The 20348-nt window shown below is 42.1% G+C and overlaps 1 protein-coding gene across 13 annotated transcripts in view; it reads left to right on the forward strand.

Annotated features, from left to right (window-relative positions):
* ZNF236 (zinc finger protein 236) overlaps nucleotides 1–20348 on the forward strand; it is a 110537-nt gene that overhangs the window by 29499 nt on the left and 60690 nt on the right. For all 13 annotated transcript variants that reach the window (XM_041739519.1, XM_041739532.1, XM_041739518.1 and 10 more), the window contains 4 exons: nucleotides 3681–3884; nucleotides 4761–4989; nucleotides 16147–16419; nucleotides 17893–18096. In XM_041739519.1, coding sequence (XP_041595453.1) covers nucleotides 3681–3884; nucleotides 4761–4989; nucleotides 16147–16419; nucleotides 17893–18096 — 910 coding nt within the window. The remainder of the gene's footprint in view (nucleotides 1–3680; nucleotides 3885–4760; nucleotides 4990–16146; nucleotides 16420–17892; nucleotides 18097–20348) is intronic.

Raw genomic sequence — 20348 nt, forward strand, 5'->3', positions numbered from 1 at the left:
TTTTAAATTAATGAAAGAAAACCAGTCTTTTTAAACTTTAGAATAGTTATCAGATGATCCTTATTTATGGACTGTCATGTGAAACCAATGAAAATCACACAAAATGTAATCATTAATTTATGAAACTGTAATTCCTGCAGTGTTATTGATGATTACTATTGAATATTTTTTATCCCTCTGTGAGCATTTAAGAATCAATGATCCTTTTAAGATAACATTTCTCCATGTCTGATGGGACAGGGGTAATTTTTTCCTGAGTCTGTAGACTTTTGGGAAACTAAATCATGTTTTCTGAGACGTATGTAAGAGTGTACGACACACACTCGCATGCCTGTGTTCTGGTTCTGGGGAGAGTCTCCAGCTCCGCCCCGGTCTGTTACCTCTCCTACCCTCTCTGTTGGTGGGAAGCAGCCGAGCCTGAGTGTAGAGGATGTGTCTCCACCGCTGTGGACGGTGCATCTGTGGACCTTGTGAGCTTGCTGGTGTTGTCAGCACCTGCCAGCATGGAAATTTGTTAGTGTTTACTTCCTAAGCATTAGGTTTTCATTTACGGTTTGTGTTTTGTTGTCTTTTCTCACAATATTGGGAGCTTGACATGATTCCTTGCCTTACTCCTGACTAGGGAGCCTTTCATAAATAAGTTCTAAAACTGGAGAATGATTAAAGTCTAATAATGAAGTCTTTTTTTTTTAATAAATTTATTTTTTATTAGTGTTCAATTTGCCAACATACAGAATAACACCCAGTGCTCATCCCCCTCAGTGCCCGTCACCCATTCACCCCCACCCCCTGCCCTCCTCCCCTTCACCACCCCTAGGTCACCCATTCACCCCCACCCCCTGCCCTCCTCCCCTTCACCACCCCTAGTTCGTTTCCCAGAGTTAGGAGTCTTTATGTTCTGTCTCCCTTTCTGATATTTCCTACCCATTTCTTCTCTCTTCCCTTCTATTCCCTTTCACTATTATTTATATTCCCCAAATGAATGAGACCATATGATGTCCTTCTCCGATTGACTTATTTCACTCAGCATAATACCCTCCAGTTCCATCCACGTTGAAGCAAATGGTGGGTATTTGTCGTTTCTAATGGCTGAGTAATATTCCATTGTATACATAGACCACATCTTCTTTATCCATTCATCTTTCGATGGACACCGAGGCTCCTTCCACAGTTTGGCTATTGTGGCCATTGCTGATAGAAACATCGGGGTGCAGGTGTCCCGGCGTTTCACTGCATCTGAATCTTTGGGGTAAATCCCCCAACAGTGCAATTGCTGGGTCATAGGGCAGGTCTATTTTTAACTCTTTGAGGAACCTCCACACAGTTTTCCAGAGTGGCTGCACCAGTGCACATTCCCACCAACAGTGCAGGAGGGTTCCCCTTTCTCCGCATCCTCTCCAACATTTGTGGTTTCCTGCCTTGTTAATGTTCCCCATTCTCACTGGTGTGAGGTGGTATCTCATTGTGGTTTTGATTTGTATTTCCCTGATGGCAAGTGATGCAGAGCATTTTCTCATGTGCGTGTTGGTCATGTCTATGTCTTCCTCTGTGAGATTTCTGTTCATGTCTTTCGCCCATTTCATGATTGGATTGTTTGTTTCTTTGGTGTTGAGTTTAATAAGTTCTTTATAGATCTTGGAAACTAGCCCTTTATCTGATACGTCATTTGCAAATCTCTTCTCCCATTCTGTAGGTTGTCTTTGAGTTTTGTTGACTGTATCCTTTGCTGTGCAAAAGCTTCTTATCTTGATGAAGTCCCAATAGTTCATTTTTGTTTTTCTTTCTTTTGCCTTCGTGGATGTATCTTGCAAGAAGTTACTGTGGCCGAGTTCAAAAAGGGTGTTGCCTGTGAAGTCTTAAAGTCCTATTTTGGACAGTCTTTTTTTTTCTTTTAAAGATTTTATTTATTTATTCATGAGGGACATACACAGAGAGAGGCAGAGACACAGGCAGAGGGAGAAGCAGGCTACATACAGGGAGCTTGACGTGGGACTCGATCCCGGGTCACTAGGATCATGCCCTGGGCTGAAGGCGGCGCTAAACTGCTGAGCCACCCAGGCTGCCCCCCTATTTGGGACTGTTTTTTAAATAAGATTTTCAAAGTGTAAATCAATCAAATATTAGTGTTTTTACCATTTTCTTTGGCAATTATGCAAATCAAGTATGTAGCTATGGTTAATCGCCTGGAATAATCCAGATCATCTTAAAATTTTATATTTTCATTAAAAACGTAAAAGGCTTTGGAAACCTGGAGTCTGCCCTACCTTTTTCCCGAGTCCGAGCATGCAGGGGCACTCTCTCAGGCACTGGTCTGGGAAGCCCTGGACAGCCCTGGGCAGCCCTGTGGCCGGTGCTCCGTGTCCTATTCTGCCTCTCACAGTTTCTGATTCTTGTTCCACTTTTGAGGGTTTTCCTCTACTCTGTCTTATGAAACTTCCATTGAATTTTTTTTGAAGCTGCTAATACTTCTAACTTTTAAGGACTCTTCCTTTGTGATCTGATCGCTTCTTTCTTTGCTGGTTTGGTGCAGTTTCTCCTGAAACCTAATTAGTGTTTCCTTTTTCAAAGTTCTCTTCTGTGCCTCGCGTGATCTGCTTCGGGCCTCCCGGCATCCTCCCTGCTCTGTAGGGCTTGTGACTCTGGACAGCTGGCTGCCCATGTGGGAGCCGATCGTGCACAGATGGAGCAGGGGCATGCCCAGGGCTCCATGACCTGTGCTTGGCCGGGAACCGACTCTGAAACTCGGGGGCCCTGGTGCCAGCACGTAGGGACTTTTTGTTCCATTGGGGAACTAAGTGCCACAAAAGGTGCCCTGGTGCTCCCCAGGAATTCATTTCTATCTCTTCTAGGGGTGATCCCCCATTTTTGTTGCCTCAGGGTAAGTGCCCATCATCCCTTCTGTGGATGGGGAAAGGGGCTCATGGTCAGCCCTAGGTATTTTTCCATCACCTTTAGCTTCATCGTTGATAGACTTTGTTTCTTAGAGCAGCTTCAGGTTGGCAGAGAGAAAAAAGGACTCCCAGTCTATACCCCTTCCCCCTGCACACTGTGTCCCCAGTTCCTGAGCCGCACCCTGGCTGGGGCTGCAGGGTGTTAGGTCCACTCCGCCCTACGCCCCGGGTACACCTTCATGGATCAGAGGGATGCTGTGTCTGGCTCCCACCATCTCTTCCATGTGGCATTTCAGACTCCTGAGTTCCTGGGGAGTCAGGGTGGCTCTCTCCTTGGCTCTTTGTGGCTGTGGCTTTCCTGAGCGCTTCTGCCTCTAGTGCCCCTCTTTCAGAAATCTCCTGAATTATTTTGGCCACAGTGGTTTCTCTCTTATTTTCTTTATTTTGTAACCCGTTTGCTTCTGTGTTTTACTGGGCAAGGCACGAAGGTGAGGCCTGTGAACTCAAACCCTCACCTTGAGCTGATCGCCTCTGCTGCCACTTAATGAATCCTTGGAACAAGTAGTGCGACAGTTTGTTCAGCATGTTCCTTCAAGGGCCTGATTATGCCTAATGGAAAAATCAATGAGGCATTTTATTTAAAATTTATGATTGGGATATTGTTAGATTTTAATGCTCATAAGGAAGATGTGCCTCTTCCTGTCTTTCTTTTTTTTTTTTTTTTTTTCAAATTGAAGTACAAATGAATATACTTCTGACATTTTCAATGATGCTGCTGCTGTGTTTCAGGCCACACTGTTCCAGACGTTACCTCTCCAGCAGACGGAAGTCCACGTCACGTCCGCATCAAGCCAGCAGAATTCACAGGCCGTGACCGACGTCATCCAGCAGCTCCTGGAGCTCTCGGAGCCGGGGCCGGCAGAGTCCAGCCAGCCCCCGCAGCCCGGCCAGCAGCTCAGCATCACGGTGGGCATCAACCAGGACATTTTGCAGGTGAGGTGCACCTTCGTGCTCTTGTCCGTGCTTGTCCAAGACCGAAAAATAAATCGTCAGGTCTTGTCAAAGGGGAATCATCATTAAATATGTGCCCTAACTTAAAGCATCCTGTCGGAACACAGGACGTGTTTACGGACAGTGCAGAGTTCTAAATGGTTAATCTGTAAATTTAGCAAAAGTTAAAAACTTAGTTTTCTCTGTAAGTGATTTACTTGAGAAGAATAGGTTTTCCAGAACTTTCCTATATCCTGTGTAACTATTGGAGAGAGTCATTTCCACCTCTCTTATCAGCGTGTGGATGGTCCATGCCCACATGGGAGAGAAGAAGGCAGTGGGGCAAAGCATGTTTTTCTAATTTTTCTCCACCAGCCCAGCTTTATCCTCAGATCCTATGTTTGCAAACAGAGCTGGCCTGCCTTATCCTTCCTATTTAGTTACCAGTTATAAAAACTAACCTGTGTCCTATCTGTACTATTGGGGGGATGAGTTGGGGGGAAGAGAGCATGGCAGCCGAGGTCTTAAGGGCAAACTTACTATAACTTAAAACCCATATAACTTAAACCCAGATCTGTTTAGAGTTAGGCAAAGTAGCCTGAAGTAAAATTTCTAGATGTCAAAATATTTAATTCCAATTTGTTTTGATTTACCATTCCGCATTTTGTGGAGGTGAGACGTCAGTTATCAGAAGGGACATTTTAGATTCAAGGAGTTGCAAGTCTGTCTTATAAGTAACTGTTGGCAGTGCAGGTTTTCACATTGCTGGTAGGGTGGAGTTAGAACTCTGGGTAAAGCCTTATTGCATCTTTGTAATTGATTTTGGCAGGCAGATTTGGGCCTCCCACCTCCTAACCTGTTAGTTCTGTTCTGTCTCAGCAAGCCTTAGAAAACAGTGGGCTGTCTTCAATTCCAGCTGCAGCACACGCTCACGACACCAGCCACGCCAGGACGTCCTCTGCGCAGAGCCAAAATCCAGATGCTCCTCACACTGCGAGTGAACAGACCCACCCCACAGATGCAGAGCAGGAAAAAGAACAAGAAAGCCCAGAGAAGTTGGATAAAAAAGAAAAAAAAATTATAAAGAAGAAGTCACCATTTCTGCCTGGTAATTTTAATATGCTTTAAGGTTTGCGTGTTTTGGAGGGCATGTTGATACGCCTATTTTTTTTTTTCTTGAAGGAGGTGTGTTTGCTGAATGTTCTGATAGTATCGAACTATTTGTTTTATATTTAAAATTAGAAACCATGACACTTGTAACATCTTTCCCTGTGATTGCTGTCTTCTCCTGACAGTCCCTCAGGCTTGTTCCCGGATCGTCTTTGCTGCTCCCTGCAGCCGTGTGCTGACCATGTCTGGCCCTCCCCTTCCCATAGCGCCGCCGCCAGACTTGTGAGCGCAGCTCTGGGCTGGACCCTTGGCCGTGTCCCCCATGTCCCTGCAACTCCAGCTCCCCAGTGTTCTGGCTGCTGCCCTCCCCACAACCTGCCCCCACCCTGGACTTCGGGGTGCACACTGATAGCACAGGGAGGGTCCTGAACAGTACGGGTTTCGAGGCCCATCCTTTCCACAGGCTGGTCTGCATCGGGTGCTCTTTCCCTGCCTCCCTCCCACTGTCTCTGTGAGCTCTGGCAGCTGGTCAGTTGTGCCACACAGCTGACCTCCTCCAGAGGCCACCAAGCATCATGCTGCTGCTACCTGTGCCCACAGTGCCCAGGATGTTTCTGAGCCTCCAGGCCCTTGTGTGGGCTGCTGGGTGGCCGCACCCCTTCTGTTTGCCCCTGAGCACCTGTGGGCCTCACGATGACTCTTGCTCCAGGGCGGCCGTAGCTATGTCCTCCTCCATGCAAGGGGTTTCCATCCTGTGGGCGAGAGTGGTCCCCTAGATGTGTTTCCTTAGGGACCCTCATGGTGTCTTGGGGAGCGAGCCCTCTCTTGTAGGCAGAGCAGTGAACACTCAGCTCTGGGAGCACTGAGCAGGGCTTCCCTCTGAGCAGGTCTTCTCAGCATTGGCATGTGGTGGGCTGTTGTGTGAACCCACAGAATGTGGTAGCTCTTCTCTTTCCCTTGATCTGCCCCCCGTGTCCCCAAGTGAAAACCAGGATGATGGAATTGAAGCACTTTATCATCCAGGGATTCCTGGTATCCAGGGAGGAAAGAAGGGGGGAAAAGCACCATTTCCACGCATTTTTTATTCGCTGTGCAAAATCTTCTTGGAATAAGTGACCTTGCATTTTTTCCTGTGCACCTGATAAAGGGTGGACACGTGCCACCTGTAGAACCTCCTGTGGGTGGGTGCTGGCTGCTGTCATACCTCAGACGGCACTCAGACCTTGGCAGGTGCTCTCCCAGGGGACCCCGAGAGGGAATGGCTCCAGGACTGGAGGAGGACACTCTGCATCCTCAAGCCTCAGCTGGTGGCAGGACAGGATTTCCACGAAGCATGCACATGACTCGAATATGGACCAGTCTGCTGTGGGGTTCACAGAGATCATGTTGGCTAATTTGTGAAGTGTCTGAATAAACACACACGTAGATGACTGAGCAAGTTTACCTAGTTCTACTGAATTTTAGATTAAATGTGATCCTCAGTACAAGTTAGAGCCAGCATTTTTTTTTTTTTTTTTTTTTTTAGTTGATCCCTCACATATTGTGCAAGATGGGGACATGCTTCCATAGAAAGGTATTTCTTTGGTTGAAACTTCTCAGGGAGCAGGACACGTTTACTGTAGTGACTGTTTTTGGAACTTGCCATGCAGGGGGAGTTGAGTGCCGTTTGGCACCCTGAGGAGACCATGAGCATCACCTCTTCTTAGCAGCTTCAAATTAGCTTGGATCACATGTCCAGGTTGTACACACTCTGCCAACTGAAGCTGTCAGTGTAGTTCTGTGAGAATGTTTTTCTTTTTTTTTTTTTTAAGATTTTATTTATTCATGAGAGACAGAGAGATGCATAGACACAGCCAGAGGGAGAAGCAGGCTCCCTGTGGGGAGCCCAATATGAGACTCTATCCCAGGACCCTGGTATCATGCCCCAAGCCAAAGGCAGATGCTCAACTGCTGAGCCACCCAGGCATCACTGTGAGAATGTTTTTGGTAGAATTTGTTTTGTTATTTTAAGAGGTATTTTATATATTGATTAAAAATTTAGTAAGCGCTTTTATGTTTATCGTAAAACTTGACATATAAATTATTATTAAAAGTTCACAAAGTTTGATATCTATTGTGGTCAAACATTGGCTCTCTGGAAATCACGATAAAAGGTGTTTGGAAAGCAGTAACTTACTCCTCTAAGGATGACAGGGGCAGAACTCTTCTGGGTGGAGATCTTTCTCGAGGCCACAGAGATTTTACCTTCTTGGACCAGAGTGTGATCCGGAAACCTTAGCCTCTTCCTGACGACTGAGTCATGAATTTGACTCCTACTCTGTGCCGTGATAGGCTGGTGTCCTGGCAGCTGGCTTGGGGCACGGGCTCCAGGATGCTGGGGGCTATAGTTCTCAACCTCAAAAATACTGTGTGTTACTCCTTGCATGTGGGTTCCAGTTCTCTGTACAGCCCTCCTCCTGCTTTTTTTTCTGCTGCTTGTTACCTGCAAGTCCATGCAGCTCTGATAAATTATGACTCGAATCATTGACAGAGAGTTAAGTATAAATTCATTCTAGGTAAGAACTTTTGCAACTGTTGTTCTTTTCTAAAAACAACATGCATGCACATGTTTGGATTTTTATATCTGCTTTGAATAACTCAAAAGATTGATATTTTCTTTTTATTGATGCTTTTCTTTCCCTTTAGAGGATCTATGTTGTGAATAAAGAGGATTTTTTTATTCATAGTTCAGATAAATGAATTACTTTCTTGAATTACTTCCTGCTTTTTATATAATACAGGATAGAGAACTTTAAAAAGACTCATTTATTTGGGCATGGTTGAATTTAGTTTAAAATCTCATCATTTATCTCATTTGTGTACAATTTTCAGAGTTTATGAGATTTTGTTTAGGTTCTGTTTTGAGTTGTCATTTATAATTAGATATAAATATTATCTTAAGACCTCTACTTTTTTTATTTTTATTTTTTTATTTTTTTTTTATTTTTTATTTTTTATTTTTTTTAAGACCTCTACTTTTTTTAAATGGTAAGCTGGCTTTGAGCTGAGTGCCTGTAACATAGAACATATAACACATCATAGCATGAGGTGTACTGGGAAGGACAGTTAGGTCTGAGGTGTCCGTGATGCAGTGCACAGTGAGTGCATGGGCCTTGCACAGCAGAAACAACAGTTTCTAGGTCACAGAGGCAGATTGTTGGTTAAAGATGTGCCCTGTGTTTAGAGATGGGAGAAATCAGCGGGCCACAGTGAGAAAGTAAAAGCTTGACTGAGTTGGAGGGATGAGAACCAAGTCCTCATTAAAATGGAGTGAAGCCCACAGGGATCAGTGAGAGTCAGGTGAGGCAGGAGAGCATTCTGCTCCGAGGATCGAGGATCGTAGTAACAGTTTCTGCTCATTTATTTTTCTATATTAAAAGTAATTTTGAAACTATCTATGGGGATCCCTGAGTGGCTCAGTGGTTTAGCGTCTGCCTTTGGCCCAGGGCGTGGTCCTGGAGTCCCAGGATCGATTCCCACATCAGGCTCCCTGCAATGGAGCCTGCTTCTCCCTCTGCCTGTGTCTCTGCCTTCCCCCCCCCTTTTCTCTGTGTGTCTCATGAATAAATAAATAAAATCTTAAAAAAAAAAAGCCAGCGTTCTAGCATTAAATTTTCTTTTATATATTAATCATGAATCCAGCAACCAGTCAACTTCTATTGTTAATTGTAGCAGTTTGAAAATTATTTTGAGTTTTTCATGTAGATACTATATTGTGTATGAATAATAGCAGTTTTCCTCTTCTTGGTATATTGGCTTGGACTTCTGCCACAGGGTTGTATAGAAGTATGGAGAGTGGTCCTCTTCCATGCTGCCTTTTTTTTTTTTTTTTTTTTTTTCCATGAGCGGGGAGTGGGGGGGTGGGGGCAGAGACACAGGCAGAGAGAGAATCAGGCTCCTGCAGAGAGCCCGATGTGGAACTCGATCCTGGGACTCCAGGATTATGCCCTGGGCCAAAGGCCCCTCATCCTGACTTTTAAAGGGGATGGTTTTAATGTTTCACCGTTGAATTTATCTTTTTACAAATGTTGTCATTGGACCTTTCAGATTTGAGAGGCTGTCTTCTGTATTTGGTTTTCTATGATGGTTTTTTCCCCCCTATCTTATGTTAAATATTATCAAATGCCCTTTTTTATCTATTGGTATGTTCACATGTTTTTCTACTTTAATCTCTGAGGTGGTAAATCATAGTAATTGATTAATGGAAAGCAAACCATGTCTTCTGCCGGGGCTTCCATGTTACTCTGGTTTCTCTCTTCCCCTTCTGTCTCCCTCTGTCTCTTTCTTCCCCTCTGTTTTTTCTTTATGGCACATTTTTAAATTTCTTGGCTAGTGATATTTTTTCGACTTCACCTAATAATATATACTTCTTTATTAAAAAAATGGATAATGCCAGCATTTACTTTTAAATCTGTTAATTTATAAAACCATTCTCTTTTATAGAGTGTACATTGATGTTAAAACAACTTAAATATAATTGCTATCTAGAAAAAAAATTACTTCTGATTATTGTATTTGCTTCATACTTTCAAGTATTTTTATATGCAACAATTTGAGTTGGCATGTAAAGCAACTTCCCTAGTTGTCACTTAGCTAGCTGTCTTTGGGGAGAATCACACTCACTTTACAGAGAAATCATAATGCATATTTTGCAGTAAGCTCACAGCAGTGTTAAAAAGATCAGTGTGAATGACACAGAAACATTTCTTCTTTATAAATCACTCGCTGGAGCTCCCAGCAATAAAGTGGGCATAGGGAGAGCTGCCGTTAGGACTTTGCTCTCTGGAGGGACACCTTTGAGTCATTTTTAAGAACTTTAGCATCAGGCTTCTGGAGCTCTTACCAAAACTTCTGAATTATTTCTGGAGCTACATAGGAGGGTAGATGTTCTTGCTGAAGACCCAGCACTGAGGGTTCCCTCCCAGAGTGATTGTGTCCAGGGTCACACGCAGGTGAGGCCTCTGCTGTGTGCATCTGCCAGGTCAGAGGCTCACCCTGATGGTGTTGGGAGACACGCCGGGGCACTGTGCTGGGGAACAGAATCAGTGAGCCCCACAACTCTGTCTCTGCTTTCCTGGAGGTGTACCAGCTTTGAGAGTGTGATGGGGCATATCCACTGTGCAATTGGGTCTGGATATTGAACTGCTCCTCAGTAACGTCTTCTGTGCCATGTTTGCTCTGACTTGGTTCATCCCACTGGCGGACTCTGAAGCAGATTGGTTGTTTCTCCTCAGAGCAGCCCTTGCAGAATTTCATGAAGCAGAGGCACCGACCATATGTGGTATAAACAATTCTAAGAGAATTTGTAACTTCTCCATGGGCGGACGTTAAGAGATCCCTCCCTGAATGCTTGCTTGCTTTTTGCTGGGCGTTCACTGTGAACAACCAGCATTCCAGCTATCTCATAAATGAGGAATTGATCATAGCTGCTTAATAAGGACTGGTCACCATTCTGAGGTGGTGAAAGCTCTAAAGAGTCTTATATTCTATTGAGATGATTCTCAATGAAAAGATTCCTTTATGTGGAGAGTTTTGACAAATTTTAGAAGCAGGTAAGCAGTTCTGCTCTGTCCTTTTGCACCCGAAGGCCGCAGATGCTCATGATCCATGGAAGATGCGTTGGGATCAGCAGCAAAGACATCTATCTAGCAACAGTTTGAAGAACTCGGATCTACTCTGAGAAGAACTAACTCTGACGTTTCCAAAGCTCCGGTCCTATTCTGCTGAGCGCTGGCTCTTGAAACACCGTCTGAGGAGGGAGCACTGTGAGATGCTGGAAGAGCTTCTGGCGACCTATTGAGCAGTCGTATTGCCAACTCCGCTTCCATACAGCATAGAGCCCATCCATTTTCAGCGTCAGACTGAGGCTCAGCTTCAGAAGCTAGCAGTAGCTCTGGGGAAACGTGACCATGCCCAACAATGATGTTAGCTCTTCTGTATTCTTTACAAACATAGTGCCATCTTCACCCTCATTTCCAGACTCATGCTCTTCAGCACGAGTCAGTTTTTCATAAGATCTGGCAGCTTTGCTACCCTGACAGCATTATAGGCAGTTTCAAAATATGAAGTAATCATAAAAATCCTAATAATGTTAGAGGAGATGTCATCACCCTCATGAGTTAGGAGCTATGACACGATGACAGTAGCACTCCTGGTTTCAGTACCCAGTGTTGCCTCTTGAGCATCCTTGATCTCAACATTCTTAATTTAGTCCAGCCAGCTACCCATGACACCCCATTCCATTTCTGGCTTAGGGAATCTAGCTAGGAAGTTAACATCATGCTCTTGATCAATGCCGAAAAGCCCGATAGACTGTGGTACTTGACACAACATTTCTACTCTGTGCATTAGAGTCTCTTCGTTTGTGTATAGTTTCAAATAAGTGGGCTCATGGCTCTTCCTGTAGAAGTCCCGTGGGCATATGGCTTAGCCGGCTGCTTGTAGACCCCATCACCAGCTCTGAGGGTAAGCTATGCCATAGTCAGGCACTGACATGGCACTTCTGAGTGATTTGGTAAGATGTGGCACCACAACTCCACCAGGTTTGGAAGGCACTGTTCCGCAGGGGCTTTTATTAGGGTACGTTTGCAGCCTCCTCGGGTGTGTGTGCGTCACACCACGACCCACCAGCTGAGTCCATGGCCTTGAGGGTTCAGAAGTGCAGGCCAACTCCCGGTCGCCAACAGCAATAGCAACAACCACCCAACCTGGGCCATTTAGTGAAATATTTGGTGACAAAAAGTAAGGGAAGACTCTTCCCTGTTTGCAGATTCAGCACCTGAACTTGAATCCTGAGCCATGGATGTCTCCCTGATTAGCTGCTGCTGAGCACTAGTCAGGTCTCAGTATTTGTATCTAACTTGATGTTCTGCTACTCACTGCACATCCCCGGGCTGCAGCTCCTGCAGGCCCGCGGCCTCTGGGGCGATCTTTAACTGCTAGAGATGAGCCAAGGGCGCTGTGGCCTGTGTGGAGCCAGCACTTGGATTTCGCCCTAGAAGAGCTTGTCTGTCCATCCATCCCTGCTGCTGAGCTCGGAGTGCTCCGAGTCCAGCATCATTCACCCTTGCCTCCCACCTGCAATGCCCAGGTCCCTGTCCCCTCGTCACTCTCGTCCTCCACTGTGGCCACAGCTGGTGCCTAAGATGGAGCTGGCTGCGTCCCCAGTAGCTTCTCTTGTGTGGAACCTGACTGAAGAGTGAGGAGGACGCGCTCGGATACGAACCTACTGCGAACCTCTCATAGCCTGAAGGTTTCCCTCGACTTACGTGCTGGCGCAAGCTCTGACTCTTGCTGGTGCCCACCTGGCATCTCACACTCTGGCCGTTGTGAACTTTGTTTCCAGAACTTCATATCCGGCTTTTGCTGCTTCTCTGCCTTGTAAAAGTACTTCAGTCCAAGTCCTGCTATCTTTCAAGTGCAGACTTATTATTTTTTTTGATTTTATATATGTATGTGTGTAATCTCTACCCCCAAGGTGGGGCTCAAACTCACAACCCTGAGGTTGAGAGTTGTGGGCTCTTCCAGCTGACCCGGCCAGGTACCCCTGGGATGCAGATGTTTCCAAGTGTTCCTGTCCCCATGAGCTGAACCCGCATTGTCTCTGCTTGCCCTGTGCACGAGCACAGGCTGCCATCTCAGCATCACTGATGCCCTGCTGCAGGTGCGTGGTTTTGTTGCCACAGCTAAGTCCCTTCCAAGGCAGGAGCATGCCTTCAGTAGTACTTGGCACATAGTGAATGCTCTCCTTGAGGTAAAGCTGGGAGGACAAACTTTTCTGAGAAAATGGCACTCAGACTCTAGAATTACAGACTTCAATATGTACCTTGACTGTGCCATTGACTGGCAGCTGACCTTGGGCAAGTTAGCTAACCTTCAAGATGTCATCTTTAGGGGCGCCTGGCCAGCTCAGGAGCTGGAGTGTGTGACTCTTGATCTCAGGGTTGTGAGTTCCAGCACCTTGTTTGGGTGTAGAGATTACTTAAAAATAAAATAAAATAAAATAAAACTTAAAATGTCTGCTTTATCATCTTTAAAATGGGGCAATGACAAAATAAATGGGAGAGAACCAAATGAGAAAATCCACGTAAGCTGTGTAGGATAGTGCCTGACATGTGATAACTGACTGCTCAAAGAAATATGATGTTTTAAAATTATTTTAAAAATAAAATTACGTATGTTTTAAAATTATTTTTTAAATAGATGAAACTTGTCATGCCACGTATTTCAAGATCTAAAATAATGTATGATGAAAAGTCCTCTGTTCATGCTTGTCCTTCACACGCTCCTCCACTCCCCACCCCAGGGCAGCCACTGCCACTGGGGTTCTCTATCTTTTAAACAAGCAAGGGCATATTATATATTATGTATTAGATTGTTTTTTGTATGTATTAGATTGTTTTGATAGCCTATATTCTCCTCTGATTTGTCTTTTTGAGTGAAAAAGGAGAAATGTTTTATTTTTCTATAGCAGAAATAGGAATGGGGGGGATACTGTATATATTTATATATCTTTTTGTAGTTGACTTTTTTCCACCTGATGTTTTACAAAATGTCTAGAGATTATTCCATTTTATGGATATATAATTAATTAGGTCATTTGCAATATCTTGCTAATACAAACAATAATAAATATAAATTTGTGTAATATCCCTTTGGCTCTAAATACTTGAGTGTATATTTCCTAAGGCCAAGATATACTGTCCTAGATAATCATTGGACAGATGTCAACATCAGGGTGTTATAACCCTTCTTTTTTTTTTTTTTAACATTTAATTATTTATTCATAGAGACACACAGAGAGAGAGATGCAGAGACACAGGCAGAGGGAGAAGCAGGCTCCATGCAGGGAACCTGATGTGGGACTCAATCCCTGGTCTCTGGGATCACGCCCTGGACTGAAGGCGGCGCTAAACTCGCTGAGCCACCAGGGCTGCCCAACATCAGGGTGTTAACATGGATCCAGTCCACAGGTCTTACTCAGATTTCATTATTTGTATCGCTAATGTGCTTAATAACAAGGAAAAGGAATTTGTTCGTACTTACAGTTGTAAATGTTGGTGATTTTGCTTCTTTGTAGTGTGTCTGTCTACACTCCCAACGACACCATAGCAGAGTGCCTGTTTCCTTATCCTTTCTGAAGAGATTGTTGTCAAAATTTGGGGATCCTTTTTACTCACCTGATAGGTTAAAAATGGTTTCTTATTGTTTTAATTGCATTTCTCTTGTAAGGAATCAAAGGTTGAGCAAGTTTTCCTGTTTAAAGAGCCAGGGCTGCATTTTTTCCATGTGACTGAGTCAACTTTTATTTGCTGTAATATGTTGAGGATGACAGTATTTGATAGCGTATGTTCTCTGATTTGTCTTTTTGAGTGAAAAGGGAGAAATGTTTTGTTTTTCTATAGCCAGATTTGTCAGCGTATCACGGGTTTTGGATGGGTATAATACTTAGACTTCAACACTGATGTTATGGGAAATAACCTCTTTTATCCACTGCTTTCATACTTTTCCTATTTTAAACTAAATCTTTGACTCAGTTTTATTTTTTATTTTCAGATGAACACCCTGCTGTCCAAACACCATGCCGCCATTCCGTTCTTTATACCTGCAGACCTACATGGGTCTTGACTGTGTTCTGTGTACGAACCTGTCTTTTTTTTCATGTGTTCTGGTGCCAGACAATTGTAGCTCTGTAGGATGCTTTCATAACTGGCAGGCCTAGTCCTCCCCAGTTACACTGTTTTTAAAGTGTATTTTTGACCATTTTCACATGCTTATTTTTTCATGTGTACTTTGGAATTGTCTGCTAAATTTCCAGAGCTCTAGTTTTCTTAAAAAATCCTATTGGTATTTGTATTTAAGTGATTTAACCAGTGAGTATTGATGTCTTTATAACTTGTTGTCTTTGTACCAAATAATAGGGTGTGTATTTCCATTTATTCAGGTGTTTTCTTTTTCTTTTCTTTCTTTTTTTTTTTTTTGTATTTTAGTAGTAGTTCAAAATTTTCTTCTGGATTTTGTTAAACATGAAGGATGTTGATTTCCATGTATTAAAATGTGGTCCTCTTTCTTAGTTTTAGTTTTTTTTAAGGCATATAATCATATCATTTGTAAATAATGATTTTACGTTTTCCTTTATAGTTTATACTGTGTATTTCTATATCTTATCTTATTTTGTTGGCTTGTATCACTAGAACACAATAAATTCATGACAGTGACAGTGGATTTTTTTTTTCCTGACTGTAATAGGATTGTTTTTAGTATTTTCCTATTATGTCAGAGGTTGTGTTGAGATATGTTTATTCAGCTCTTCCTCTTTTTCGATAATTTTTTAAAAATTAAGAGTAGATATAAATTTTAGTAATTGCTTTTTCATCTTAAAGATGATTATAATATATGCTTCTTTTCAAATTTATTAATATGTTGGAAGAGAAAAGCAATTTCTGAGACCAGGGAAAGTTGCCATATGGGAATGCAGATCTGGTTTTCCAGATCTTTCCATTTGTCAAAGGGTCAAAAATCTGTGTTTAACTTTTTTTTGTAACAGTGTGTGATCCAAACAAAACCTACACAAGCCACATTTGAAGACATCTGCAGGCTGCCAGTCTGTATCTGGCCAGTCCATTCCCAGAAATAATTAGAACCTGGTGACAGTTTTATATTATGTCATTTTAGGTAATTAAATAAGGTTTTCATTTTTGCCTAGAAAAAAACTGATGGGGTAGGGATTTCCCAAGTTTAGCTAATAGGTACTGTAGTTATCCCACCTTTTTATACCTTGCTTTTCTGATTTGTCATAAGACTGTTAGGTAGTTATTGTACTTTTGACTTCATTTCACCTATCCAGTTAGCACTCTTTTACTTCCCACAGGCTGTGATTTGTGTTCTCATGTGACTGTTCAGATTTTCTGTCAGATTGAGCCATAGTCTTCAGTAATTTCAGTGATTCTGAGAATTTCAACATTTTCATAACTGATCATATATCTTCTGCTGTGGCAAAAAGTAGATAGCTTTTTAGAAGTATGTGTGCTGTTTTAATCTAACCCTAGAAAGACATTAAAGTGCCTCAATATTTGGTATAATAGCTGGGCTGTTTCTGTGTTTCATTTGGCCGCAGGTTCAATCCGTGAGGAGAACGGTGTTCGATGGCATGTATGTCCTTACTGCACCAAGGAGTTCCGGAAGCCGAGTGACCTGGTGCGCCACATCCGCATTCACACCCATGAGAAGCCCTTCAAGTGTCCACAGTGTTTCCGGGCCTTTGCTGTGAAGAGCACCCTGACTGCTCACATCAAAACGCACACGGGCATCAAGGCGTTCAAGTGCCAGTACTGCCTGAAGAGCTTTTCCACCTCGGGGAGCCTCAAAGTGCACATCCGCCTGCACACAGGTGTTACAGGGGTGCTCCGGGGATACTAGGTCATGGCAATCTGCGGAGAGTAGTCCAGCACTTCCAGGGCTTGTTTTTCTTTAGTATGTACTTAATGATTCCCTTCTCTGGGCTAGGCTCTCAGTGTAACTAGTAAAGAAAGCTGATGTGACCTCGATTCTCAGGGAGCTGATGGCTTAATGGGGGAAGCATTAAACAGTATTACTGAGGGATGAACCTATGGGGCTGAGCTGAGGGAAGGGTGTTATGGGCAAACATGTTTGTGTGTAGAGGGGATGGGCCTTTCTGTGGAAGAGACGCCTCAGTGGGGCGTTCGTGCTGAGGCCTTGGGCAGTGAGGGAAAACCTGACTCTTGCTCTACCTTTTGGATATTTTGTAATCAGTATTAAGGCATGAAAATGTTCATATTTAGGCAGTAATTTTTTTGTAATAGTTTTATTGAGATATAACTCACAGATCATAAAATTTACTTTTTTAAAAAAAACTTTATTTATTCATGAGAGAGAGAGAGAGAGAGAGGCAGAGACATAGGCGGAGAGAGAAGCAGGCTCCCTGTGGGGACCCAATGCGGGCTTGATCCTAGGACCCCGGGATCACACTCTGAGCCAAATGCAGACACTCAACCACTGAGCCACCCAGGTGCCCCAAAATTTACCCTTTCAAAGTGAATTCAGAATTCACTTTATTCAGAAATTGTGCAGCCCACCCAACTATGGATTTTCAACATTTCTATCCTTTTCTTCCCCCCCCCCCCACCCCCCCAAGATATACCATACCCATTAGCATTGACTTCCACTACTCACCTGGGGTTTCTGGGCTGAGCTGACCATGTGGATGAAGATTTGAAAACACTGAAATTAGTCAATTTTGCACTATGTCCTTCTTTGGAATTTCTAGTTTCATTTACCAATAAAATTATAAGTGAAGGAGATTTCCTTCAAGAAAGGGAATTAATAGTGGAGAATTGTTAAGAGGAAATTATCACTATCACTGTTACCAGCAGCCAAGCACTATTTACAGTTAATAACAACTACTGTTTACTGTTTGTTTACTACATGCTCAGAGCTGCTAAAGTGCTATTTAGACATGAGTGTGTACGGTCCTAGAAAGCAGCCTAGCTAGAGGTAGGTGCTGTAATTTCAGTTTACAGATGATGGTTTGAGAGAAGAGTCACACACTTTACTATTCTTAAGGACTGAATATTTGAATATTTTAAGGTTTAAGTATTCTACGCTACAAAGCTAACAGATGTTCTTTTTTACTTAAAATGCTCTTATTACATGCCTTAGCATCTAAGTAAGCACTGTGTGCAAATAAGGGAAAAATAACTCTGATTTATAATATCCTTGAGATTATAAGCATGAAATGATGAATAGTCAAATCAGTATTAAAATACTAGAATTTTATGTTGGCATTAATTGTTGCGATGTATTTTCTTGAAATAGTTATACAGTCTACTTTCATTTTTTTTAGGGGTCAGACCTTTTGCTTGTCCTCACTGTGACAAAAGGTTTCGAACCTCAGGCCATAGGAAGACTCACATTGCTTCTCACTTTAAACACACGGAGTTAAGAAAGATGAGGCACCAGCGTAAACCTGCAAAGGTTCGAGTCGGCAAGGCCAGCGTTCCAGTCCCTGATATTCCTTTGCAAGAGCCGATTCTCATAACTGACGTAGGTAAGATTCTCTTCTCCTTTGTACTTTGGAAAGATTATACAAATATTACGGTCCACATAGTTTTTAGCATGGTATTAGTGTAGTTTTTGTTCAGCATTTTTGCCTTATGGCCTAGTATGCTCCACAGTCAAAATGAAAATCCTAGTTCTGTATAAACTACCGCTATAGTAGAAATGCTGTGCAGAAGTGAAGATGTCTGTAAGTTCTCGTTGAAGAAAAATTTCTTCCTCAATAGAACTGTCAAAGTGGACAGGTGTTCTTTATGTGAAATATGCAGTGTCCTTTGTTATTTTTATCTTAAAATCTCTATGTAGTGTGTAACAGATTATTACATGACTGCTTTAATATTTGAACTGAAAAAAAAACCTGCCAGCTTTTAAGGCCTTTTTTTTTTAGACTCAGTGTTATTGTAATCAAGGTAAAGTAGGATTTTGTTAACTAACTAAAAAGAAAACACTGCTTATAAGAATCTTCAGAAAAATGATTTTTGTAAGTGCTAAATGAAATTAAAGAAACTTCATTAAATTCTGTACTGAAACTTATATTTTCATGCAGTTTCTGTATTTCATTATCTTAGGCAAGATAATCCAGTCTGTGAACAAAATTAACAAGAAAGTATAATTTAATATAAATAAAGGTTAAATGGTATAAAGGAGATATTTTAGATTAATATAAATTATAATCTGCTACAATCATGAATCTTTAGGAGCGTAGCATCAAATTAGAAGAAAAGAGAACTATTCAAATTCTAATCGTATAGTGTAAGATACTCAATTAGATTGTTTTAACTAAATAGTGAAACTAAAGAAAATTTGAAGTACACATATAACAAGGGGTTAGCTTTATAGAATCTTTATAATACATAGTCTTTTAAATATGCATGAAACAAAGTTGATCAAATCCTAGGATATAGAAAAACTTTAAATTTTCAAAAGTAGGTATTGTATAGGACACATCTTTGATTATAGTTCAGTGAAAGCATAACAGAACATAGCTAAATATGTTAGGTATAGTTCAAATAGCTAGCATATTTGAAAATTTAGATGAAATAGATCTTTCCTAGAATAATATGCTTATCATAATTGGCTATAGAAAAAATGAAAACCCCAAAACAGACAACAAGTAAAAGGTCATCCTCCCCAAAGTATCATTTTCTAATGATTTTGTGTCTGAGTTCTTCTGGGCTTCTGAGGAACTGTGATTCTTAGGGTATTAATAGTTCAAAGTCTAGAAACTGATCAAAGCTCCCATGGGAAGTTAGAATACTTTGATGTCCTTGTCCACTTTTGGTAGCTCACAAAGCAAAGCAACAAACCAATTTCACTTAATGTGTATTTAATCTTTACTATAATCTTTAGGTTCTCAGTGGTTTGTGCCATTCTTGAAATGCAGAAAAATCTCTGAAAGTCAGGACAGATTTAACATTTATTTAGTTGCCCTAGAATTATTCTTCATTCTTGAGAGTTACTCTCAAATTCCCAGTTTTTTTAGGTTGCCGCGAATCAGGTTAAATATCTGTGGGTTTGTTTGTTTCTTTCTTTTTTTTTTTTTTTTTTAAGATTTTATTCATTTATTCGTGGGAGACACACAGAGACAGACAGAGACATAGGCAGAGGGAGAAGCAGGCTTCTTGCAGGGAGCTTGATGCAGGACTCCATCACAGGACCCTGGGATCACAACCTGAGCTGAAGGCAAACGCTCAGCCACAGACCCACCCAGGTGTTCGTTTCTTGACTTTAAGTTTGTAAAGCCTTAGTTGAGTTACCCTACAATCCTGGTACTGTAGATTTTTTCCAAGGTTAAAATGGGGTACATTTTACTTGTTGGTTTCACAGATGTCTAGGAAACCAAACCTGGACCAAATTAGTGGAAGCAGAATTCTCCTTTGGTCTAGGCTGAATGAGACACATGAGGGAAATGAGTTGTAGAGATGGCTTCATATTGTAAAACATAAAATACTGTAAATAGTTATTTTTATGCTTAACTTCATTATTATTTATGTTTGTGTCTGTCTCTTTTAGACTCTGAACTCCTTGGGGCTTTATAGAAAAGATATGACTTCAGTAATGGGGACAGATTTTTAGGGGACAGATTTTTTTTTTGGGGGGGGGGACAGATTTTGATAAAACATGACAGGGTTTTAGTATAGATTAGTTACAATTATTTGACTTCATTGGGAGATGAGCTGTTCTAGTTCAGACTAGTTACCTAAAACACAGTATGTCTTTTAGACTAAGACTGTCACTTAGGAA

This window comes from Vulpes lagopus, chromosome 24 (assembly GCF_018345385.1).
Source record: "Vulpes lagopus strain Blue_001 chromosome 24, ASM1834538v1, whole genome shotgun sequence".
Taxonomy (NCBI): Eukaryota; Metazoa; Chordata; class Mammalia; order Carnivora; family Canidae; genus Vulpes; species Vulpes lagopus.